Source organism: Ostrinia nubilalis, chromosome 1, assembly GCF_963855985.1.
Source record: "Ostrinia nubilalis chromosome 1, ilOstNubi1.1, whole genome shotgun sequence".
NCBI classification, from domain to species: domain Eukaryota; kingdom Metazoa; phylum Arthropoda; class Insecta; order Lepidoptera; family Crambidae; genus Ostrinia; species Ostrinia nubilalis.
Genome location: NC_087088.1, coordinates 11773261 through 11799673, shown reverse-complemented (window position 1 = coordinate 11799673; position 26413 = coordinate 11773261). Strand labels below are relative to the sequence as shown.

The following is a 26413-nucleotide window of genomic DNA, read 5'->3' as shown; positions in this document are numbered from 1 at the left end:
GGAATATAGTGATAACAACGAAACGGATTTATCACAAGCTACTATTTCAGGTCGCGGCCCCGATGATAACAATATTATTGCACATCACAAATTAAACAGGATTTATTGCCAAACAAAGATAAACAACTGTATTAAAATATCATTCTTTAATGAGAATATTTTCATAGAAAACAGTAAACGAACAAATACACGATATCTTAATGTATATTAAAATGAAAACTTTATAAACTGTAGGTACGACGATGATACTTGATTTGGGTCGAGTTATTGTCTTTTTGGATAGGCAGTACATTGCAATGTCATTTAATTTCACTAATCGTATTTATAGGGTAAAAATTAAATCGTGTTGCTTGAAAATGCATTAATGCAGTACGAATACTTTATTACCATACAACTATTGTAAAATATTAAAATACTTCGTTAAATTTGTAAACTAATGCTGTAATGTCATAAAAAAATGTATACAACAATCGTTATCAAAAGTTGTTGTGGAACCACACGATTTAAAATTTACCCGTTATGTATAATTATTACATCCAATTAAATACTCCTATGTACCTACTCTAATATACATAGAAGACAAAATAATGTCGAATATTTTTCTAAAATCTATGACTACTTCAAAATATGGCTAAAGGATCTTTCGCTTTACAAAGACTGACTTTCAAAAATGACTACTTTTAAGCCTGTGTTATGAAACGACATTCATCTTGACTCGAGGGAAGATTCAAGCATAAAATTGGTGTTAATAAATATTGAAATTCAACCAAGGCAAGCGTGTGAATTCTAGGTTAATTCGTTTCATAATGCAGGGCTAAGTCTCCAATTCTCTAAACTACTGCTAAAGACTTATTAACGGTGATAAAAAACAACTGAGCAAACAATAAATCTTATCAAAAATGAAATGCTTCAGAATATCAACATCAACAAAGCACAAGATGATTTCATATTAATCTATATATATAAAAGAAAGTCGTGTTAGTTACTCCACTTATAACTCAAGAACGGCTGAACCGATTTAACTGAAAATTGTTAGGGAGGTAGTTTAGATCCAGGAGAAGGACATAGGATACTTTTTATCCCGTTCGAAATTTAAAAAAAAAGTCTGCTTATTTATTGCCATTAAGGCGGAACAAAGTTCGCCGGGTCAACTAGTAATTTTATAAAACTAAGATCGTAATCAAGTGATTGCTTCTAGCTTTTACTTTATAAAAATATATCTGTCTTCGTAATTACTTATCGTATTAATTAGCAAACAAGATTGATGTTATATGCCACTCATATGTACCTATATCAATCAATCAAAAATTATGAAGCGTATTATATAGCCTTGTCACAAATAGATCAAGTTATTGGAGTAACATACATTTTAATCACAAAATCAACCTTAAAAACGTGTATCAGTAGTGGAAATTCAATTAGAAACACATATTTGAAGTAAATGAACATTAGCGGCAAGATCACTTTTTAAAGCAAATTCCAATGAGTTTCATTACGTTTGTATGGATGCAACGTATAATTATTAAATCTACAACAAAGAAATTATAATAAAACTTGGGAAAGTATTGCAATAACATCCAATTACAAACGAAGAGGAGACACAAATAAAAAAGCCTATTTAGGATATTAATATAGCAAACATATTGACGTCAAAATTAAATATATTATTCAGTTGTTTCACTTGCTGCATTCATCTCGATTTAAATTTAAAAAAATAACAGATTATTTCTAATTAACTAACCACCACTGGTCTGTATTATCTAGCAATTGGTAATGAAATTGACCATCTCATCTTACAATGATGTTGATTAAACTTAAAAATAACATTATTAAAGATACTTAAATACTTTTAAGATAATAGAAAAGGTTAATTATATAAAAAATCATGCATTTTAAATTGACTACGTCTTCGTAAATAATAAATAAATAGTAAAGGTATACAAATAATAAATAAATAATAAATAGTACTAATATATAGTATACTTTTTTTAATCGAAAATATTGCACAAATAAACTGCTGATAATAAAAATAATGATTTTATCAACAATATGCACCTTATAATTTTTTTAAAATAGCAAGGTGGTACGTTAATAATTAATATACTTTGGTACTATTTACAGATATTAACAATATAATAACTGATTGTTATTTGAAATGAAAATTATGGTTTCCGAACTTCACTAATTGAGTATGTAGATTAAGTATTTGTCTTAAATCATAATTATTTTATTGCAAACCAATCTAGATGTTTACTTAGACATGGAAGTTTGAATTATATGAAGATATTATAAGATATTTCATTCATCAGATCCACGGAACGTAAGCAGTTTTCGTCAGATGCTAAGTAAACAGTTTTCTTGCAAGAATCTGACTGAAGGCTCTCATCAATCGGGAGGATGACCGTCCGATGTAACAGTGTTGCACGCTCAAAATAGAATTTGGCATTGGTTACATTACACGAGTATACTCTCGATGAATGAGCACCTTAATATCGTATGATATAAATACATAATATTATATTGCAACTCTACATAGTATTTCATAACTTAAAGACATAATATACTGACTTTAAAAAATTAACAATGATATATGTATTTAAAAGCTTTAATTAAATCGATTTATGAGACAGTATTAAATACTTTTGACTAGAAAACAGTTGGCTGAATACTTATCTATACTTTTTCGCTTTTCCATTAAATATAATAAACTAAATACTATCCAAATATGATATGTATAAATAAAGAAAATACGCAGTTATACATCCTAGATCATATCAAAGGAACATGTTACAGAATATTCAAAATATTCATAATACCATTTTTGTGAGTAAACTTATCATAAAAGGGATGTATAAATATGTATAACAGACCTAAAAGGATTCTAAACGAGTTATATATCTGATTGCTTAATACTGCTCTTAATATAACACTATTCAATCTAACTTAATAGCAACAAAATCAGTGAAAGTTTATCTTTCTTACATTATAATAAAAATATAATTGCCACGGTACTTTCAGCTTAAAACTAGACGAAGTAGGAGCCGTATTCGTGTGGCATCACTCCCCGCCGTGGGTAGAAAGTGTAAGTGAGGGAGTAGTTGAGAAGATTCGTGATATTTGAGGTGTAAATGTCGGCGAATCTGAACAACCTCCTAGAGAAGTATGTGGGGTTGTGGTAGGTCCGGAACACGCTACCGAACTGGGGGTTAAACACCGCCTTTATTTCGTTCCTGGAAGCGAGATAAGAACTCCTACAATGCGTCGGCATGAAAAGCAAACACAGGCGATTATTTATTTACAGCCAATCAGTCAATTTGCACGAAGAGCTTGCAATCAATCACGGCCATAAAAGGCAATGTATTTCAAATTATTTAATTCACATTTAGTGCGGGAATAGTCCCCAGTAGCATTCCCTAATGTTTCCAACATCCAGGGCTATCAAAAATAGTAAGAACAATATCTTTTTATAACTTACTTAAAAATGGATATCAACTGTTCTGAAAATACCTTTTGGCAGTGATTCATTGCATTCCACACTCGTACTTGTATATAATTTTGTTTATCAAATGCGCAATAGCATACGACACAGGTTTACGAAAAACAATTCCAATAATAGCATGATTACCGTTTACACACACGCGAGTAAATACGAGTGAGCCATATCTATAAACACTAGCGATTGTCAATTGTTTTATAAAAATAATTCCTGATGTGTTCAATTAAATAGGTATTGTTTGAAATTAGTTTTAAATTAACATCCTGAATTATAATTATTGAACCACGGACAAAAAATTTTGTTCATATTTCATAATATTGCAAATTAGCATCGCTTTCGCCTTTCGATTTATTAAAAACAAGAGTTCAGCGAACTAATATCAACACATAATCCATATTATGTAATTAATGTATAAAAATCTGATAAATTAAGAAAACTGACACAAAACTCTACACCTCTGAAGCACAGTCTGTAGTGTTAATGGTTAAAGATTAAACTCTCTCGATGAGGTACCGGATTCGATTTCCCGTTGGGTTACACGTGTCAAATCTCTGTGTGTTTCCAATTTGTTAAGGAAAGGACATTGCACACGCGATTGCCTGAAAATAATTCGCGCGATCTGATTGAACAACCGAACGCGATGGAGGACTGTTGTGGACGCCCTTTACCCCATCTAGGAGACTAGTCAAAGTAAGTCAAGTGATTGAACAACCTAATATAACAGACTGTAAATACAACACCAGTCTGATAAAGTTATGACCTCCGTTTTTACAACATAGACAAAGAAGAATAATTTTGTCTATACTCGACGCAAAAACTAGCAGCAGGTGGGGCCATAAGTAATTTTTGAAACAAAGATGCACATTGGCTAATATTTGATTAATTATTACGTATTATAAACAACACTATGCCTGCCTCTGTGTAACGTCACCCAAAACCATTGTGAGTGCGAGAGAAAACGTGATATGCACTGTTTTAATATTACACTGCCTGCCACAAGTCTTTGCTCCGAGTAAGCGCTCTTTTAGCGAAAATCATTCTGTTATTGAATGCTCATTTATCATAAAACTCATCTCAAGTACCAAATAGCGGTTTAATATGAAACTTTACTGACCTAAGATAGTCCCGCTCAGCCATCCACTGGCCGATGACCTCGACGGCCTCCGGTTCCTTATAGTCTTGGTGGTCCTCGATAAGCTGGGTCAGCATCTGAAGCCAGTTCGCGTTCTCCTTGAAAGACTGCGTGTTGAGGGTCTTGATCTCGTGCTGAGAACAAATTAATACATTAGTTTGAGTAGATATTTTTTTTATTTGTTTGTTTCAATTTTAAATAGTTAAAGTTACTTAAAATTATTGGTTAACAGTTAACTCTTTATAATAAAAATAATAGAGTCCATACGAGTACACCGACAATAAATATGAAAAGTAGAGTGCAGCCTATGATTGATCTAAGTACTAATACCCAATCAATCACAAAGTGCGAATTCAGTTATAAGTATTGTCTGAAAATCTTGTGACAATGTCGACCGTGTTGATTGATCACAATAGATTAACCAATAGATTAGTTTGTTTGCTTCATAGATAATAGAATTTCATCACTTTTGTTAAATGTGTCTAATTATAACCGATTGCAAAAACATCTATTGCATTTATTATATCAAATGAAATAGATTAAGAGTATTGAAATCGAGATGCCCGACATTGTGGGCGTGGCCAAAGGTGGATCGCTGAACTGTATGACGTGACAGGTCGCTGCAGAGTGGTCTCAATACTAAGCGCATGACAGTATGGAAGTTGCCTAATGAAGGTGTGTTACTGAACTGTAATCTCGTTGATGATGGCGCCGGTCCGCCAGCCGTGCTCGAGCGTGACGTCAGCCAGGTCACTGTAGGGGTGGTCTCCGAAGTACAACACCTGGTGCCCGCTCCAACCCGTCAGGTCTTGCAACTGCTTCACTGTGCCCTGGAGACAATTGAGAACATTTGAGGTGACAATAGACCAACGGTTACCCAGTTCGAACTCCTTCGATTGACAAATTAATAATAAATAATAATAATAAATATCCTTGGACATTTTACTCTACGCCTCTAGTCCCAAACTAAGCAAAGCTTGTACTATATGTACTAGACAACGGATGTAAACATACTGAAATACTTTTTTTATAAATACATACATATTATACCTACATAGAAAAGACAGCGAATATTGTAGTGAACCCTAATACGAGCATCTTACTTGGAGTGGTTAGCGGGAATATTAGTCATAAAATCTTCGCTTAAATAGGTTAGTATGTAAGTACTATGTAATGTTTTTAAAAATACATTGTGTAAAAGAGGTACATGTGTCACCGTTTATTATCTGTTGTTCGCTTTGCACTGGAAGAATCTTCAAATTTATTTGTTTGGTCAATATCATACTATTTACTTTTTTGTCTTGATGCACGCTGAGCGGGTGCCTTTTTGTCAAGAGGGGCACAAGCAGTTAATTGTCCACTTGTTTATTTCTCTCTGTTTTAATCTATGTCTTACCTGCTTGTATACCTTTCTTGCAAATAAAAAGTTTTCTATTCTATTCTATTTATATCCATATAATACGCACAGCTTCCATAGCGTCCACGATCCATAGCGTCATAACACGCACAGCACAACATTCTCACCTCATAATAAATGATCCCTTTCTCCAAAGACGTAACCTTCTCCCAGATGTGCGTATTGGCGTTCTTATCAAACACCCTGATTGGGCGAGACACTTCAGTGAAGAACTTGGGCTTGTTCGCGTTCACGATGACTACGTCGAAGAAGTCCCGCCAGTCGTGACCAACTAGCATCTCCATGCCCGCATTGCTGGAATTAAGAGCCATTTCACAAAAATATTCCGCGCGAATTTAGGTAAAAGCTGTCAACGCAACGTCAAAAGAGTAAAAAGAACGCTGAAATGGACAAAAAAATCTTGAGCCGTGACCGTATTAAGACTTGATTTAAGTTATTAATTTTAAGGTAGAATGAGGTATTCAAACTTGATAAATTAATTTAAATTTTTAATAGAGTTTATTAAGTATTTTATATTTCGATTTATAATGAAACACGAATAGGTATAATATGTAAAATATAATGTATATTAAGTACAAAATAAAGACAGTCACATAGTGAAAAAAAAATCTGCCCCCCCTTACAGCTCCATCATCGGACCCTGGATACGAATAATGAAACACGAATAAGTATAATATTATTATGTAAAATATATATTAATTAATTAAAATATATATATTAGAAGATCTAGGCACAATGCTCGATGGCCTCAGTAGAGCCTCTCAACAAGTGGGTCTCAAAATGAACATGGACAAGACAAAAATCATGTCTAATGTCCGTGTCGCACCCACTCCTTTGAAGGTTGGAGACTCTACACTCGAAGTTGTTGACAATTATGTATACCTGGGACAAACAGTCCAGTTAGGTAGGGCCAACTTCGAGAAAGAGGTCAATCGTCGAATCCAACTCGGCTGGGCAGCGTTCGGGAAGCTACGCAATATACTCACGTCCGAAATACCACAGTGTCTCAAGACAAAAGTCTTCGAGCAGTGTGTGCTGCCAGTGTTGATTTATGGATCCGAAACGTGGACGCTTACTATGGGCCTCATAAGAAGGCTCAAGGTCACCCAAAGGGCGATGGAGCGGGCCATGCTTGGAGTTTCCCTGCGTGATCGAATCAGAAATGAGGAGATCCGCAGGAGAACCAAAGTGACCGACATAGCTCGCAGAATTGCTAAAACCAAGTGGCAGTGGGCGGGGCACATAGCTCGTAGAGACGATGGCCGTTGGGGCAGAAAAGTTCTCGAGTGGCGACCACGGGCTGGAAGACGTAGCGTGGGCAGGCCTCCTACTTGGTGGACCGACGATCTCGTAAAGGTCGCGGGAAGAGCCTGGATGCGGGCAGCGCAGGACCGTGCATTGTGGAAAACCTTGGAGGAGGCCTTTGTCCAGCAGTGGACGTCATTTGGCTGAAACGAACGAACGAACGAACGAAAATATATATTAAGTACAAAATAAAGACAGTCACATAGTGAAAAAAAAATCTGCCCCCTTACAGCTCCATCATCGGACCCTGGATACGAAATATTCGTCAAGGCGAATCACACAAGCCCAAACTCCATAGGGTTCTATTGTTTTGTTACGGAGGTGGCCATTGCATCTCCACCAGATCCATTTTATCAGACAGAGCTAAGAAATAAATAAATAAATATTATTATAAGTAAACAAATAACTAAAATAATTCATCTTACTATCTTACTTCTTACTAGTCTTACTAATATTATAAATACGAAAGTTTGTGTGGATGTCTGGATGTTTGTTACACTTTCACGCAAAAACTACTGAACAGATTTTGATGAAACTTTACAGTACAGTACAGCAGTACTAGGCAGTCTGTGTTCAACTATCACTCGGGTCGGACGTTCCTATCGCAAGACCTTTGGTTCACTCAGTTCCGATACGACTCTAGTGCTGTGTGTAATTATTTTCGTGAATACACTGAGTTTATTAATTTCTACGAGTGGATTTCATTTTGCCTGAGACCTACGCCATGAACCCTGAACCAGAAGACCCTGTCGCCAGCGACAGCGACGCTCATCCATCCCTGGCGTCGACCAGAATAACAATGTATAGGCTATAATTTATGACGATCTATGACAAACTAAATTTCAAGCGGGTGAAGCCGCGGGCAATACTACATATTTCATACTAGCTTTTTGCCCGCGACTTCTTCTGCGATGAAGTGGAAAATGGTTCTAATAGAATTAAAATATTCTAAGAAAATTAATTTTGTTAAATGATTATATTTTTTGATATAAAATCTACAAATTATTATGTTTAAATATTTGAATACTTACAAAATTATGAGATCTTTCTAAAACAAAATTAAAACACTACACCTGCCGCAGATTTCTTTGTAAACAATGTTTTTTTGTTTTTCCTTCAGGTGCTAAAATCACCAGGCTATTGTGTGCGCATACTCTGGAGTATTCCACATACAACTGGTCGTCGGAGAAGCATAGATTTCCATTAAGTCTACTCCCGCTACCATATGGAACTCCGCTAAAACTCGTGCGGGCGCCAACACTTGCTTTTGTATCGAAAATTAGTATGAGCAGCTGCGCACGCGGTTGCCCGTTGCAGGCTCTATGCAACCACACTTTTTTAAACCGTGGTCCCTAAGCATGAGATGGGAAACTGCACTCTCTTGAATTCTCTTGAATTTGATGGTGTTAGGGGAATCCTAGGAATGAATACAGACTTTCCAATGGAATCTCCTCATCAATATTGCGAAATTGCGAGTTGCAATGCAATGTTACGTTTTCACTTGTTATTTTATTGTAATCTGACCTTGATTTTTCAAACACGTGTCAAAATAAAAAATAATAATTTAAATCAAAAGTACTAAGGAATATTTCATTGATATCAACTTAGAAAAAAGCACAGATCACAGAAACTAAAGGGATTGCTGTGAAAGCAATGATGACAGTAGCGACGTCATTATGTAAACAGTTTATATTGCTTGCATAGTACTAAAGATTATTCGAACGTTGAATACTGATACCGCAGTGGATAATGAGCACATAATTTGATTTCTTTGTGTGTGTGAATTTCTAATACGACACTGAGTTTCGAACTCAGCGCATTACTTAGCATCTCTCTATATTTCTATGGAACCAAGTTATCTCCAAAATAACATTCCACACCTTTTTAACCTAGTCAGGTACCTAATAATTTTAATAAAATACGAAGCACGTCATCTATCAATAGGATATATGTATATTTTAGAAGTTAAAAAATTATGCATAAAATATAAACACTTTAGAAGTTTAGTTATCGTAGAATTTCTGAAAAACATGTACTAAAATCGTACTGAAAAAAAAAATAATAATATGTTATCTAATTTATTTATTAAACGTCGAATTTTATCAAAGATTTTGGACTAAAGTTTTTGAAAATAATTTATAGCCTACATAGAAAAAAAATAGGATTCTAAATCGAGAAATAATTTTTTTTCGGAGCCTATTGCCTCCAAACAAACAAACAAACAGTTAAATCTTTCCTCTTTTATTAGTATAGATTTAACATCAAAACTTCCCTCTCGAAACAAAACGCTTCTTTTTCTTCTTCACGAAACAAAACTCAAAGCGGATAAATAAATAAACAAATCTTTGGACAATTTCACAGCGCCATCTAGTCCAAAAGTAGGCAACCAATATGCTTGTGTTAAGGGTGCTAGCATAATGGATATACTTTTTTATCATTTATTTATTAAATTAAATACATGGTACCTACATATTATACATAGTTACACCCAGATCCGTCAAAGAAATTAAAATTCATCATTTCAATTTCTGCTCGGCCGGCCGACTCGAAACAGCCTCTCGGCATAGTATCAAATGTATTTGGTCGCCGTACAAATCACCGCTTCACGACACGAACGCACGTAAACGTCACGGCGGGAAAAATGACACAGGTCCTGCCTTGACGGGCGCTCGCGCCATACTAATCGATGTCGGCTTGCGCATTGTAATTTATACTGATATTCACATCAATATTTTGACAAAGTGGTTACTAATATTTAAACAATAACTGTAGAAATCAATTTTACAATGAATATTCTTTATTTTGGGATACTTTTATTGCAGTTATTGCTGTGTTTTAAAACCAAAAACCACGATCAAAATGTGAAGTTAATCTTCAAATTTGCCAAATTATTTTTAGATTTTACTCAATAATGGTAATGAAATTCAAGAATCTATTTCATTAATGGACTACAAGAATATATGTCCGATGATTACTATATATTTTTAAGCTTATTATATGAGCATAAATAATAGATACAGGACTTTGAAAATGAGTCTGCGGCAATTTTTCCGTAAAATGGTTGTGGGAGATGGGGCACTGTGAATTAAGCAAAAGAGTTTTAGTAAATCCGTTTCATTAATGGTCAACACCAAGGATTGACCTATCTTTCGCAGTTATTAAATAATCTCTGGGTGTTGCTTAAGATAGTAATTCATGCTTCCAAAATCTTAGAAATTCGCACGAAAATGTAAAATGGCTCTTAAATGAAATATACAGGGTGTAAAAATTGCATGATCAAGCTTTTTTCATCTGTTTTTATTTAAGGCCTTTTGTTCAAAAACATTAAGATTTATTATTTAGAAAGAGGCTTAATCTTGCGAAACCATATCCACTACAAAACTTGCAGCTTTGCTTGTTCGATTAGCTAAAATATTAATATAACCTCCTCCTACATCGTACGCGTTGATGTGAAAGTTTCGCAAGATTAAATGACGAAGCTTAAAAATATGCATGTTACCTAAATATGACTATTAGAGAACAATACAAACTGTTATTTTTATTTTTGAGCTGAGACAAATTTTTGGCGTTTTCCTTAACATTAGTGGTCTGGTCGGTCCAAAAACCGGTTGGTCGGTGTCGGTAGTAATAGAATAAAGGAAAAAAAAGGGTGGAAGACCTTCCTACGTCACGTCTAGCGGTGTGTGGCCGGCACTCGATGCAGTAGGTATTATTACTATATGAATGAGTCTCGCAGACTAGACTATTTAGACCGGTAGTTTGGTCAGCTTCTAATCAGTACGAAGGATCGGCCGATACCAAATCGTATAATACATGTTCATACTCATTAATGTCCCAATTAAAACTATCGTCCGAAAAAAATCTGCTGTCTACACGCACTTTTTCACTTACACAAAATGATAAGGGCTGTTGGTCACCAGAAACAAGTTCTTTTCAGATTCTTGCAACATTTGGAAATATTTTCTTAGGTCTGGATTGGGCCTGATGTACTCTTCGACATTCTGAGCAACAATCTTGTGCATTACCGGGTGGCAGCTTTGTACAGAATTCTGGAAGATAATAAAAAAATAATTGGACATACCTTCCTTTGTAAATTTTACTGAGAAATACATAATATCACCCCTCATCTACATAATGTATTTCTAGGTCTACCTACTTTTTAAACTGAAATAAAATCTACCCAGTGTTTAAGTTTGATAATCTGCTATCAAACAGTGTAAGTAAATAAAGTAAAGAAGAGATGACCTTGACACAATGATTTATTTTCTCTAGTATTTACACAGAACTACATTAATTATATCAAAGATATTGAATATTTAGCTTAAGCCTCAAGTCTCTAATTAAAAAATAATATAAATATTTCTTACCTTAACATCCAAAAACAAGATCTCTGGATGATAATCGATATGATTCTTTATGAAATACTCTGCTACATTACACAGCAGGCCCATCTCAGGTACAGAGAACAGATCCGCCAAATGCACCATCTTTGCGCGATTTGCCTGAAATGTTAACCAGAAGTACATTTCTTTTAAACTGGTCTTACAATATTTTACATTTTAATTTTTAAAGATAGATAAGAGCATTACAACTAATTCTTCTTTCAATTTACATAAGATTTGCCTACATTACATAGTTAATATCATAACATGCAGGAAGTAATTTTATATACCAATATTTCAGTAACTGATCTGTGACAATATTTATTTCCATATTACCATAACATGCGCTGCAGAAGTGCTAGTAAATAATAACATCATGTCATAAAACATACAATATAATTTGCTAACCTACATCTGTATAAATAATATAGCTCTAGTACAGTCAGTACATTATTTACAAATTGCACATCAGTGTCATGTCACATGGGCCTTGTATCAACACAAGACGTAGGGGAGTGGACAAATGAATGATTGCTTACAAGTGCTGGTGATTACTAACACATGTCGCTATAACTGGCCGTAATACATTGAATAGTCGTAAATCGCATGCAGTTACTAGACTGATCTTTTGCATATTCTCTGAAACAAGATGCTGGATAAAAGATTATCAGAACAAGTTTCAGGTAAACAGATGTATTTGGTTATTTTCTTAATAAGTCTATGTTATTATCATGTTGTTTGACTTACCTTACCTTTCCGCTGTGCAAAAAATTGCATGCAAGTTTATTTACAAAGTATTAAAAACAGCACTAAATTAATGAACTTCTAGTGCCTACAATTAAATTGATTTCAGTGTTCCTTTCAAATTGTAAAAAGACAAGTTGAAATAGTTCAACAATATTACCTTATGGGCTCTAGTGTCACCTTCCACGTAGGCAATAGGAATTATTCGGTTCTTGTAGATTTTTAGCACTTCCTCTGTAGAGACAGGTGTGAGGCCTCTATAGACGGCACCAAACTGGATTTGTAGGAACGAGTCCAGTTTTAGCAGCAACCCTTTTTCAATGTCATAGTGAAGACCTCTTACAGCAAAGTTCGGCTTGTACTCCAAATTTAAAATTTCCGGTGGATACTAAAAATGTAGAAGAAAGGGACGTTAAAATTATAAGTCTATAATAATGTTGTTAGTATAATAAAAAATTCTAAATGTATCGTCAACTTACATTGTATTTTTCCAACAAGACTTCTCTGCCAAGATTATATAACAGGTGCTCCAGAGAGGGTTTGTAGTGGGCCAGAGTGTAATCATAGTCGAACCCATAAACTTTAACTTCAGACAAGTCCAACTCATTGCAGGCAAACACACCTCGAGGGTTCACATCTTGCGGTAGCTTTTTGGCTAGAAAAAGTATATAAAAATGGAATTATATAAAAACTTGATATAATATTAATATTTATGTAATATGTAGTCTTAAAAATTTAAGAGAATTTGAAGCTATATTTACCTAAATTAATAGACAATAAAGCAGGTGAATAACAGGTTCAGGAAGGTTTAAGGAAGGGGGCGAATGAGCGATAACTATTCTTGTTATAACATATTAAATACATTGTATGTACTTACAACGACATTTTAATTTAGTGCGACAGTATGCTTCTTTCAGCAATTCGCGTGTCGAATACTTCTTAGCAAGTAAAACATGGCACGTATCGATTTTCTTCGTTAGATTACGGTTTAGATATTTGATTCCACCAACTAAAGTGTTGCACAGGCTCATATTTGGAGAGATATTGGAAATAATGCAGAAGTAAAAATACACTTGCAAAAGTGAAGAAACAGGTGCGTTATCGACAATCAAATAGGAGGAAGTTTATGAACATTTACGTTCAATTTATTAAAAAAAATGTATTAATTAACATAATCTTAATACAAACATTCGAACATCGTTGCATAATTCAAAACCTAATCGAAGACACAACCACGATACACGACTCTTTTTAGCAACTTAAAAAAAATCACTGATGATCACAGATATGGATTAGAGTAGATACAGCAAGTTGATCGTCAAAGCGTGCCATTCCGATATGTCCAAATGGACATACATGGTCGAGTGATGTTCATGTAATCCGATTACAACAATCGGTTACGATGATTTTACGAGGACAGTAGTACGAACACGGTAGAAAGAAGAAATTATTTACGGATTGAGAATTGCAATTAACAGCACAAGTAACAAATAATTAATTAGAATAAAGTAGCAGTAGAAGAAGTATAAAGTAGCATTGTTTTTAAAACCCTTTTTAAATACATATCCTGCGATGTACTCTTAAGAGTTAAAACCATGGTCCCTGTATGTGGTGCACTCATACGGTATGAGTCATACCGATCCCAAGGAACCGTACTTACTCATAACAATAAGACACACACTGATCCATGTATCATGCACTTGACAAATACATATGTTACGGTTAATGTGATAAATTGAAAATTATTAATAATAACCGGTTATTATGAATAATTACCGACAGTCGCGGTAAAAGTGATAAATTAATCACATTTAACAGTGATTATTTAATAATTCAACCTTAGTACTAACAAATTTCTTAAAAGAGAACAACATCTTGTGTACGTGCTTGTGTACAGCCAAACTTTTGAACGTTTTGATATCATATATTAATATAATTTGGCATAATGAGTTTGGAATGTTTCTTGCATAATATTACTTTTCCATGATGCCTATAACATAATGTTTTGATTTAAAGTGAAAAATAGGTTAAGGTGCGGCGGGGGTGGCCCTTGGGCCACCCCTAAGCCGCCTATTTAGTTTTATACACACATAAACATAGCTGGGCATTAACTCGTTAATCCGTTAATCGTTAATTAACGAAGTTAACATTTCTATTAGCGGATTAACTTTTAAGTTAACTTTAAAAAATGTTAACGGACTCGTTAACTTCCGTTAAATTATCCTAAGTCCGTTAATCGTTAATCCAGTACCTACTATTTACCAAAAAGATACAGCAGGCACGCTGAAAAACACTAGAAAAACGCGTTCTGACAATACGTTCGGGCTTCCAGAACTTCCAGAACCCAAAACAACAGTTTTTGTAACCAGAAAGAAACGATATAAAAATGCTATTTTATTTATTTATTTACAAGCTTATATCACAGAACAATAATTAGTACTACCACAGAATAAGTAATAGTACAGGTACAGAAGGATTACTCCGCAAGACGATTTAAATAAATGCGAGTCTTGCTACGACGCGATACAGTGGAATTCAGCTCGCACAGCACTACGTACCTACAATTTTATTCACCTACAAGTTTTGTCTCTTTCTATCGCGTGCCTCTGAACTCTTCTTACGCTGTTAGGGTTGCTGTCTAGTGAAAAAATAATTAATCTACTTATTTGTAATGAGGTACGTATGTAGGTAAGTATGCATTCATTATGGAAAACCTTGGGAGAGGCCTTTGTCTAGCAGTGGACGTCATTTGGCTGAAACGAACGAACGCATTCTGAGCAGTAGTCATAGTAGGTTAGGTTCCTATACTATCCTAAGAATTATTGATTACCTACATGGACGTCATTTGGCTGAAAACGAACATGGCCAACATACCTTTCAGCATCTTTGGGAAGCGAAAAAAAAAGATAAATCCGGTAGATTACTTTTCGAATTTAAACACCCGAACGCCGCACAATATTTCTTTCTCTTTATGTCCATTTTTAAATAATACTTCGATCATAGAATTATAATCATACTACAACGCACGCCAGCGTCCTGACGGGCGCGCGCGTGACACTCGACTGATATAATACCCGCCGGCGGGGCGCTTCGCTGTAGGTAATTATCAGATGTACCGCGCGGAGTGAGCCAGGCCTGGTACTACGTACAGAAGGTTTACTTCGCGAAGGTATTTAAAAAAATGTATGCTCAATGTCATTAACAATATGGTTTAATTTAGCGTGTCTCAAGAGTCAAGCACACACACAAGCTGACTTCGGTAAAATGATGTGTGACGTGAGGTGCCAAACTGCAGAAAATGGCGGAGGAAATACATGATTATGCATGAATTATCATGAATAATATTAACCACTTATTTACCTCTCAGTGTCTTCAGGCAACTTAAAAAAGTACATTCTGTGTTTTTATTATTCTTTAGACAGTTAAATACTGCACAGTGTTTAGTAGACACCATTTTATTTACTTTACACCATTTTCTTTACTTTTTTCCATCATACACAAGAATACGCGTGCGTGAGTCAATGCTTGCTCGTATGTGAGGCCTTGTCGAATAGTAATCCTGTAGGGTGCCATCGTGCTTTTTTTGTTTTCGAAGTAAACTCGCGGAGATGAACAGGCCTGCTTATATTGACTTCACTTGTTAGTAGGTATAGGTGTACCAGAATCTCATGGCAAATAGGGAAAATAAACTTTGTTGAGAGCAATACTGGGGAAATTGGAATAAACGATCTTGATACTATTATTTTTTTTACTTTTATGACTAACTAGCTGACCCGGCGAACTTTGTTCCGCCTTAATGGCAATAAATAAATAAGACTTTTTTTTTAATTTCGAACGGGATAAAAAGTATCCTATGTCCTTCTCCTGGCTCTAAACTACCTCCCTGACAATTTTCAGCTAAATCGGTTCAGCCGTTCTTGAGTTATAAGTGGAGTAACTAACACGACTTTCTTTTATATATATAGATATTAATGAACATGAAGTACGAATATACATTTTAGGTAGGTATGTGTATGAAGAATGTTGTTATAAATAAATCGTATATTACTTAAAGTAACTAATTTTATTATGCACCATACTTTTAACTTATCACTTCATTCAGAACTAGAAAACGATTCTAAGAACTCCACTTGCATTTCTTGTTCTTCAATAGATGATCAAGATAAAGAGGTGTTGTAAATAAATTGTTCTTCCAACATTTCAATGGAGAAGTTTCGTGATGTTAAAAAAAAACTATATTTCTCTGAATGGGATTAAAATATATGTATACCAAAACTAAAAAGACGGTGAAGTTTTTTTTTAAATCGATCTAGAAATTTCTGGGAAATTAATTATTTAAATTACCTACATACTTATTTTGGCGTGGAATTGGAACAGGCGGTGCCGTTCTTTTTGTATAAATGGCCAGGTCTGGGATATTTAAAAAAAGGTTACAAAATTCTACTAAGAAAGAATCTTGAGTGACTTAAAAAAATAGAAATAGATTTAAAAAAATATGGATCTGTCAACAGCACTGGATCAGGGGTGATTTACTGTTTGTACCCCGAATGACTGTCGTGCGTGAATACAGCGATCAAAACGGCGTGAATAGTTATGCGCAACTTTAGGGCCCTGTAACTTATTTATTTGTAGAGATATTTTCATGATTCTTTCACAATTATTATTAGTTTTACTTATTTTTATTTCAAGTTTATTTAAAAGAAATAAATTGGAAACTTCTCCATTATTCAATCTTGCTTGATGAAATCTTTTTCAATTTTCTTTACATGGTCATAACATTTTGACCATTCCTCTGCACCAATTTGTGAGATATACCTGAAAACATCGATAAAGCAGCTATTAAGTAAGAATAAAAAAACATAACCCTCCTTCTGACACAGTTGGGTAATAAGCTAAATGTATCAAACATTTCAGTCCAACTCACTGTCAACTCGACGGCGCGTTTAGAATCAAAGATTGACTTTGAATTATGCCTTATTTTACAATTCACATTGAAAACAATATGACTAGCTTGAGCTTTTTCGACTTTTTCACAAAAATAACAAATAGTCAAGAAGAGATTACAAAATTTTTGCAACGACTGACAGATTTCATAATTTTCTTTGACAGATGACAATTAAACCATAGACAATTGCCATATGAAAAACACACTTTTCCAATATTTTTGTTTGCCATGAGATTCTGGTACACCTATATGTGTGGGACAAATATTGCAAATTTCTCCTCAATTCTCCTCAACCGATTGAGCTGCAATTTGGTATAGTTATGTAAGTACGATGAAAATGCAATGTTGTGGTACCATTGAGCTGGTCTAATGATGGAGTTAGGAGGCGGCAATAGGAACTCCTAAATGAAACGGCGGAATCGCATCGCGTTTGGGTTTGTTGGATTTGTCTTTTCGAGCACATTGGTGCTAAATTGTATTGTAATTGAACCAAGGCTCTGAGATTGAGATACTATAGACTAAGAGCTGGTGAATGCCAGACCAACGTCATTTTATAAAAGCTGAAAGTTTGTCAGCGTATGCTCCCAATATAGGATCTGCAGGTCTCCAGCTTCCTCATTGGCCCTAGAGCAGTTCCAAGTATACCATAAACAAAAGCCTAATTAAGGACACGTGTCCTCAGCTTACACACAAAAAACAACTCATAGTTATGAAGTTCTAGTGGCTCTAAATTAATGACTGAGACGTTTGATGACTTTAATAAGGCTTTTATTTATGGTATACTTGAAATTGCTCTAGGGCCAATGAGGAAGCTGGAGACCTGCAGATCAATATAGGTTAGAATGTTGGTGGATTATGATGTTTGGGTCATCGTGGCTTTGGCAGCTATCCTAAAAAACGGTCTGGCAAGGAGTTGGAACTGTCAAAACTGTCTGGCTAAAAAGAGGAATAAATTCCATGCGCGATACAAGCTTTCGAAATGATTTGAACCTTGCATACAATTATTTTTTTCGTTTTATTATAATGTGTTAACGGATTAACGATTAACGTTAACTTGCGTTAAATCTTGCTAAATGTAACGTTTTAACGTTTAACGAAGTTAATTTTTTTATTAACGGTTTAACGATTAACGAAGTTAACTATTTGATTAACGGTGCCCAGCTATGCACATAAATGACCTCATATTAATCACATTAACCAAATCATGCGGTAATTATTCATAATAACCGGCGATTATTCATAATTTTCACATTTATCACTTTGACCGTAACACATATATGTCTTAAAACGCTGGTAGGGTAAAAAAAAATAACGAGATTTGACGATTTGTAAGAATTAATTTATTTTAAAAAGGTAAATAAAGATGTTTTTGGTTTTGTATTTAACAAATTATCAGTTTTATTGGAATTAATTAATTTTCGAATCGAGTCACACGATATCATTCGATGACTTTGCAAATGCAGTACGATGATACGATTACTTTTACGTTGCGGCAATCACTAAAATTCGCTAAAATGACACTAATGACGTTTAAAAAGTGGCACGCTCGGCTTCATACAATTTTTGACACATGCTGCATCTATCCATATGCTGATGATGATTGACAAATTGTCTCATGAGACAACTGACAGGATTTGTCACTGTCACTGTCAGTCATCACACATGACATACAGTGTTGTATGTGTGAATTGAATTTAATCATAATCAATATTATCGAATCTTAGCTTCGAGCAATAAAATTGCAAAAGGGAGAAGCGACATCCGGGCCTTTAACCTATAAGTGTCGGAGAGGTACTAACTTTTGTTTGGTGTGCTATTTGATACACTGTATAGGTACGTCATGTACTACAAAAATATGTTGTCCCGAAAAGATAATATTATTTTAGATGTATGTAAATGGTGTCAATTAACTAAATATATTTTAAACGACGCACGGTGGGCTGATATTAGAGCTTCATAGACTTAGCGTCGCTCAAAAATCAAGTGCCTAATTTTGAAAAAACAAATATGCCAATGTGTTCCTTTATCAAAAAGGAATATTTTATGTTATGCAACGTTTCTTGATAAAGTTATTATTTAATAAGTTATTGACAATTTCCTTTTTTTTTTGTATGGAGCTCAACATTTATTTTTATTTTATTCGTTATTCTTAAGCTTTCTTAAGAAATTGACTTTTGTATTATGTAATGCAACATATAAGCTATATTATCACCAAGGGACGAATCCCGGAAACCCTCGGAACATTGTCATTTTCGACTTTAAAATAATAAAAAAAACGAAAAAAAAAAATAACTGCAATGTTATGTACTTTCTTCCGTACTACCCTAACGAGGTGGTGTAGTACTTTCTGATTGGAAGTAAATATCTTTTCCGTGAGTAATAATTTTGTATGCTTGCAGGCATATACGTATGTAGAGCTCCATGTACGTAGTATAGTTTGGTCTGCGAAACAAAATTTGCGAAAATGATGATTCTAGCGTTTTAGGGCAACTTGTAAGTGCCCAAATGAACGTTCGATTTGATGTCACCAGATAAAATGGATGAGGGAAAATAAGGTTTCTAGCTCCACTTTTTACTATCGACTCATTTCTTTTTCAAAAAAATCTCGTAATAACTGATTCTCACTTGATAGATAGAAAAATAATATCGTTGATAAATGGCAGCTCTACACAAGCAGCGATGTGATATTTGTAAAGCCTTATCAAAATAAATGAATAATTTAGACGTAATTGCCATCAAGAAAGGTTTTCAACACCACCAAAAAGTCTACTATAAATGATCAATTTGATGTCTAGGCTGATACTGAGATAGAAAGCTTTACTTTTGTAGATTCAGAAAGTGGCTCTTGAGTCTAACCAATAAACTTATCTTCAAACTGGCTTAATTTCCATAAAACAAATATTATATTTTAGTTACCTTAGTAATCATGTGGATTAGGCCTCCTGGTAACACCACTATAAAAAACGTGCTTAGTTCTTCACCTCGTTAGGGTAGTACGGAAGAAAGTACATAACATTGCAGTTTTCTTTTTCGTTTTTTTTATTTTAAAGTCGAAAATGACAATGTTCCGAGGGTTTCCGGGATTCGTCCCTTGGTGATAATATAGCTTATATGATAAAAAAGCAATTTCTTAAGAAAGGTTAAGAATAACGAATAAAATAAAAATAAATGTTGAGCTCCATACAAAAAAAGTAATTATTGTCAATAACTTATTAAATAATAACGTTATCAAGAAAAGTTACATAACATAAGATATTTCTTTTTGGCAAAGGAACACATTGGCGTAGTTATTTTTACAAAATTTGGCAGTTATTTAATTTTTATATTTTTTTTATTTTAATGTCCAAAATGACAATGTTCCGAAGATTTCCGAAATGCGACACTTGGTGATAACATAGCTTATATGTTGCATTACATAATACAAAAGTCAATTTCTTAAGAAAGCTTAAGAATAACGAATAAAATAAAAATAAATGTTGAGCTCCATACAAAAAAAAAGGAAATTTTCAATAACTTATTAAATAATAACTTTATCAAGAAACGTTACATAACATAAAATATTCCTTTTTGGTAAAGGAACACATTGGCATATTTATTTTTTCAAAATTAGGCACTTGATTTTTGAGTGACGCTAAGTCTATGAGGCTCTAATATCAGCCCACCGTGCGACGCCGCGACGGCTTGGCCTAATAGTTCGCTTGTCGGGCTAACTTGACGAAAGTCGTAGGTTCTATTGTTGCCTAGTAAGTAACTAATAGTAGGTACAAGCTTTACTAAGTTTAAGACTAGATAGCGGCGAAGTGTTCAAATCTTCAAGGTATACCTTTAAATGGCTGGACAATCTAATTTTCTCGAAAAAGTAGATACCTATTACTTGTCTTGTTTAAGTACCTCTATTCTGAAACTGTCCCGTTGAAAACTAGGAGTTTCGATAGTTTCAGTCCAGCTGAAAAGCTTTTAATATTTAATATAATTTTTGTGCTAGCTCTTAATGTAATGTGGAAATGTGGAAATACAAAATAAAAGTAATGCAAAAATTATAAAAATAAATTTACAAAATTTTTTAAACAATTATAACACAATATAATAATTAGTAAGCAGGGTTCTGCGCCTAAACTAAACGTGATCTATCGAAATTGACACGAAGAAGCTGCAAGCGGAAGTTATACAAAAACTTATATTTGGGGATAGGCACTTCCGATATAATTTTTACTGCGATAACGGAAGTTATGAGTCATCACTTTCACGTCTTTGCCAGCAAGTTTTACATTGCAGTCATCATCAACACGAGTTAGAAAACAAACTGTGTAAAGCGCCATTTCCAATTCAGGTGATGTTCCAATAAATAAACTGTCGACAGGTTTGTCCACTCCTTGTTGATTAAAATGCAATTTTATGATCGCTCCTTTCTGTAAAGCAACAAAATTCATAGTAACATGATTGTGTTATGAAATTAAAGGATGTAATTAATCACGATATTTCTAACGCATTATTTTGAATTTATTGTAGGATAAAAGACGTAGTTTTGTTAGTTTTCTTACTTACATCATTTAATTGCGTATATTTTAAATATCCCAGGTAATTAAGACGATTTGCTTGTTCTTCTTTTGAAAAGTAAATCCAGTTATGCAATCCTAAAACAGAAAATATAATAGTTTTAAATAAATTCAATTCAAAAGATAGTTTTGTATAGAATGAGGATAATTGACACACATCAGATTTTTATTTTACCCTAAATGGCTCTTATTATAGCAACTTATGGTGTTACGCTTAACATGTCATGATTTTCACAAAAATTATGTGCAATTTTCCATAAAAATTAATTATATAACAATTGAATAGTCATAATAGGTATCCTTACTAACCTGACACTTGGCCATTTTTAAGTTCTGACACAAAGCTATGTTCGAAACCAGAACTGCTTAATTTTCCTTTGCCTCTGGAGTATAAACCAAACCATAATTGTTTCAGAAAATCTCGCTGTTGTCGCGGATCAGGGGAAACATAGCCTGTAAATAAAATAATAATAAAATTTCATAATGCTTACTTAGTAAAGAATACGCTTAACTTTTATAAAGCAACACGACACGACTAAACAATGTCTAGGTATTTTTATCTGATATTCATTATTAGGTATCTTTACCTTTGTCTTTTAAGAAATTCATCAAATGGCGAATAACAGATGTAGCCATTATTGCATCCATAAAGGCATTTTCTTCGTTTCTTTCCTGTAATTATTAATGTTTAATAATATTGTTTACCTTTGTTAATGAGTAATAATATTTTTGTAATTGCCAGCTTCCTAATAAATTAATTAACAATAAATGAAGTATTATTTTGATTAAAGCATAGGAGAGGTTAATACCTATCTTGAAGTAATTGAAACTGTATTGTATATTATATTGTATATTGTCGGCCGTTTGGTGTAGTGGTTCAGAACGGACTACTATGCCGAGAGGTCCCGGGTTCGATTCCCGGCCGGGCAGAAATTGAAATGATGAATTTTAATTTCTGTGACGGGTCTGGGTGTTACTATGTATAATATGTATGTATTTAAAAAAAAAAGTATATAAGTAGTATATCCGTTAAGCTAGCACCCATAACACAAGCATATTAATTGCTTACTTTGGGGCTAGATGGCGCTGTGTGAGATTGTCCAAAGATATTTATTTATTTATTTATATTGTGCTAATGTGATGCTAAATATGCAAATTGCTTATGGTGTAGCATTAATGGCAATGGCTCATCATACCTGAGGGGTTACATACTCGTTGACTAGTGTGTCCCTTTCATAATTGTCTAATAATGGTACGAATTTTTGTATTGTTGGAATATTCCATGCATCAGGTGCCACAGTGAGCAATCTGAAAGGAAAGACGGTAATGTATCAAGTAAGCTAATATTTTGATACTAATCAATCAAGGTTAATTATAAATATTTGCTTAATTTATCTTATTAGTCATAATAATTATCTTGACTAAGACCATCCCCTACAGTGAAAAAAAAACTTTAACTTGACTTTTACTTGCGAAGTCAATGTGCGAAGTAAAACTATAAATACTTAACAACGTAAAAAATAATACTCACGGAAGAGGCGCCTTATCATCTATCGACTGCGAAGTTGTTTTTTCTTGATAATTAACAGTTACGTATTTCGCTGCATTATTAACATCGCGTTTTAGAAGCTCCTCAGTAAGAGTTTGAAGCTCGGTGTCTGTCGGTTTACTTCCACTACTTCCTTGATTGTTATTATTTGCTAGAGTGCTAGGTAATACAGCTGGGCGATTTGAAGCTTGATTATTACCAGGCTTTGATTGGGTATTAATTATGCCCATCGTTGAAGGTCTGTTTGTTGTACCAGATGGAACTGCAGCAGGACGATTAGACCCAGCAACAACACTGCTAAAACTTAATGGTTTAGGAGTTTGAGTTGGTACCATTTTCGGGGTAGACTGGGTAACAAGAAGAACTTTAGCTGTGCTACCAGAATTTGGATTATTTCCTTGTTGTAAAATTGAACTGTAACTTGGCACTTTTTGAGGACCATTTTGAGGGGTACTTTTACTGTCATAAAAATTTACTAAGTCCTTAACTTTACCAGTTCCTGGTTGTACATTTGTTGAGGAAGAAAGAGGTGGAAAGTTGGGAGCTACATAGTCTCGCCTGTTGTTTGACTGTGTTACTCTATTAGGAATCGGGCTGGTCAGAGTGCGCATAGTAGTCTGCGTGAACGATGTAGTTCCCAAAGATGGAAAATCATCCCGTTTTTTAGTAGTAGTTGATAAAGATGGATTATTGGGAGCTACATAATCTCGTTTGCCTGACGACTGAGTTACCCTGGTAGATAATGTACTAGGCAAACTACGCGCAGTCGTTACTGTCGTTTGAGTATGAGTAGTAGACCCCAAAGGTGGAAAGTCTTCTTTTTTTGTCGAAGGATTACGCACGGGTGCTACATAGTCTCTTTTAGGAACTGCCGGACTTCCTTGAACTGTTCCTGCTTCATGTAATAGGAAATCCGTATTTGGGTTGTATCGTTGCTTACTATATTCCAGAGCTGAAACATAATTATAATGATAAGCATCAGGACCTATGTTTTTGAAAGTAATTTTCTAATCCACATTGATCAATAAAATTTAACGTATATACTCGTAACAATTTATGGATGTCTTGGATTTATTAGTAATATTTTATAGCATTTATTTTGTACTAGGTACTTATGGCTTAACTATTAGTACCTATTAAAACTTTCTTTATTTTAATTTATTTATTTATTGTTGTTTACACCATGTATAACATTCAAAGTGTAAGTATTAAGCATCAGACTGATATTAAGTAGCTAGTATAAAACAAAATATCCATTTGAATTTGCCGCGTTCGTTCCAAAAGAAATCTGACTTAAGTTTCAAAAACAGAACATATTATTTAAACTCAAACACAGTATAATAATATTTGTTTTAATATATTAATAATTTAATCAAAAAATAACAAAGATATCGAGAAGTTAATGCGCAAATAAAAAAAGAAATCAGGCCATGATGTCTACTTCTACTTACCATTTTGTTGTTGAATCAATAAAAGTATCACAATATAATATCCACGTCTACACATATTTTAAATCTATCATAACACAAAACTAGAGTATTAAACTAATAATCACAAGATTGTTGACTGAATTTTCGACTAGATATAACTTGACCTTTATGTTAGGGTCAAATAAGCATAGTACTTATTATTATTACTACAACCTTCGGAGCGAATTACTCCGAGCGCACGTAAGTAGTAGACTGATATAAGATGAATAAAGTCAAGGAACCGAAGGAACGTACTCGCTGTGTATTAAAAACTTGCGTACACTCAAGAGTTCGTTCATCACAGATTATTTCCCGCTTAATGCTGGGCAGTGCAGTTGTCAGTCTTGTTTTGGACCTTATGTATCTTAGTTACTATGTATTATAATAACACAATCATTTTAAGTACGTAGGTCACTTGGGAATATGTAGTATGTTTATGTACCTACACCAATATATTGTTTACTGTAAAAGAAAGCTCCTAATTTAAACGCGTTATAAAATTATTTTAAAATTTTATTAATAAGTTTTTTTTTTAATTAAGACCGTAACCACTGAAGTTTATCACACAGAAGATTACAAAAAATGATAAAGGTACATATGTTACGGTTAATTTGATAAATTGAAAATTATTAATAATAACCGGTCCCAACTAATATTATAAATGCGAAAGTAACTCTGTCTGTCTGTCTGTCTGTTACGCTTTCCCGCTTAAACCTCGCAACCGATTTTGATGAAATTTGGCATAGAGATAGTTTGAGTCCCGGGAAAGAACATAGGATAGTTTTTATCCCGGTTTTTGAAACAGGGACAAAGTTTTTCTGTGACAGACAAAATTCCACGCGGGCGAAGCCGCGGGCGGAAAGCTAGTTATGAATAATTACCGACAGTCGCGGTAAAAGTGATAAATTAATCACATTTAACAGTGATTATTTAATAATTCAACCTTAGTACTAACAAATTTCATAAAAGAGAACAACATCTTGTGTACGTGCTCGTGTACAGCCAAACTTTTGAACGTTTTGATATCATATATTAATATACGTTTTGATATCATATATTAATATAATTTGGCATAATGAGTTTGGAATGTTTCTTGCATAATATTACTTTTCCATGATGCCTATAACATAATGTTTTGATTTAAAGTGAAAAATAGGTTAAGGTGCGGCGGAGGTGGCCCTTGGGCCACCCCTAAGCCGCCTATTTAGTTTTATACACACTTAGATGACCTCATATTAATCACATTTACCAAATCATGCGGTAATTATTCATAATAACCGGCGATTATTCATAATTTTCACATTTATCACTTTGACCGTAACACATACATCAATAGCGCATTTGACTAGATCGTCAGTTGCAGGTTCACTTGGGGTAACTGACAAAATCCGGTTTTTGAGTTAAATATACATACAGTC

At 34.0% G+C, this 26413-nt stretch overlaps 2 protein-coding genes across 3 annotated transcripts; both read right to left on the bottom strand.

The window, feature by feature from the left end:
- Positions 1-131: 131 nt before the first annotated feature.
- On the bottom strand, positions 132-14005 carry LOC135072250 (5'-nucleotidase domain-containing protein 3). Of its 2 annotated transcripts, none has more exons than XM_063966192.1 (9): positions 13354-14005; positions 12956-13131; positions 12637-12864; positions 11718-11852; positions 11242-11399; positions 6153-6339; positions 5318-5458; positions 4611-4762; positions 132-3251 (listed from the first exon to the last, which is right to left on the bottom strand). In XM_063966192.1, exons 1-9 carry the CDS (start codon positions 13505-13507, stop codon positions 3026-3028), a joined length of 1557 nt encoding a protein of 518 aa, XP_063822262.1. In that variant the 5' UTR covers positions 13508-14005; the 3' UTR covers positions 132-3025. The 2 variants fall into 2 exon arrangements, with proteins under 2 accessions (XP_063822262.1, XP_063822269.1); XM_063966199.1 differs by having other exon boundaries at positions 132-3230; positions 13354-14002.
- A 7451-nt stretch (positions 14006-21456) lies between these two features.
- On the bottom strand, positions 21457-25257 carry LOC135072239 (endoribonuclease CG2145-like). The gene is made up of 7 exons (XM_063966185.1): positions 24978-25257; positions 23509-24478; positions 23174-23285; positions 22565-22649; positions 22287-22430; positions 21967-22055; positions 21457-21830 (listed from the first exon to the last, which is right to left on the bottom strand). The coding sequence occupies exons 1-7, from the start codon at positions 25030-25032 to the stop codon at positions 21597-21599; spliced, it is 1689 nt and encodes a 562-aa protein (XP_063822255.1). The 5' UTR covers positions 25033-25257; the 3' UTR covers positions 21457-21596.
- Positions 25258-26413: the final 1156 nt, after the last annotated feature.

Excerpts from the sequence above, each read along its gene's own strand:
- LOC135072250 (XM_063966192.1), bottom strand. The coding sequence starts at position 13,507 with ATGAGCCTGTGCAACACTTTAGTTGGTGGAATCAAATATCTAAACCGT. Across the intron at positions 13,132-13,353 it reads CACTAAATTAAAATGTCGTT|CCAAAAAGCTACCGCAAGAT; the intron begins GTAAGTACATAC and ends TACTTTTTCTAG. Across the intron at positions 3,252-4,610 it reads GCTGAGCGGGACTATCTTAG|GAGTTCTTATCTCGCTTCCA; the intron begins GTCAGTAAAGTT and ends GACGCATTGTAG.
- LOC135072239 (XM_063966185.1), bottom strand. The coding sequence starts at position 25,032 with ATGTGTAGACGTGGATATTATATTGTGATACTTTTATTGATTCAACAA. Across the intron at positions 22,431-22,564 it reads GAATTTCTTAAAAGACAAAG|GCTATGTTTCCCCTGATCCG; the intron begins GTAAAGATACCT and ends TTTTATTTACAG. Across the intron at positions 21,831-21,966 it reads AATATACGCAATTAAATGAT|AAAGGAGCGATCATAAAATT; the intron begins GTAAGTAAGAAA and ends GTTGCTTTACAG.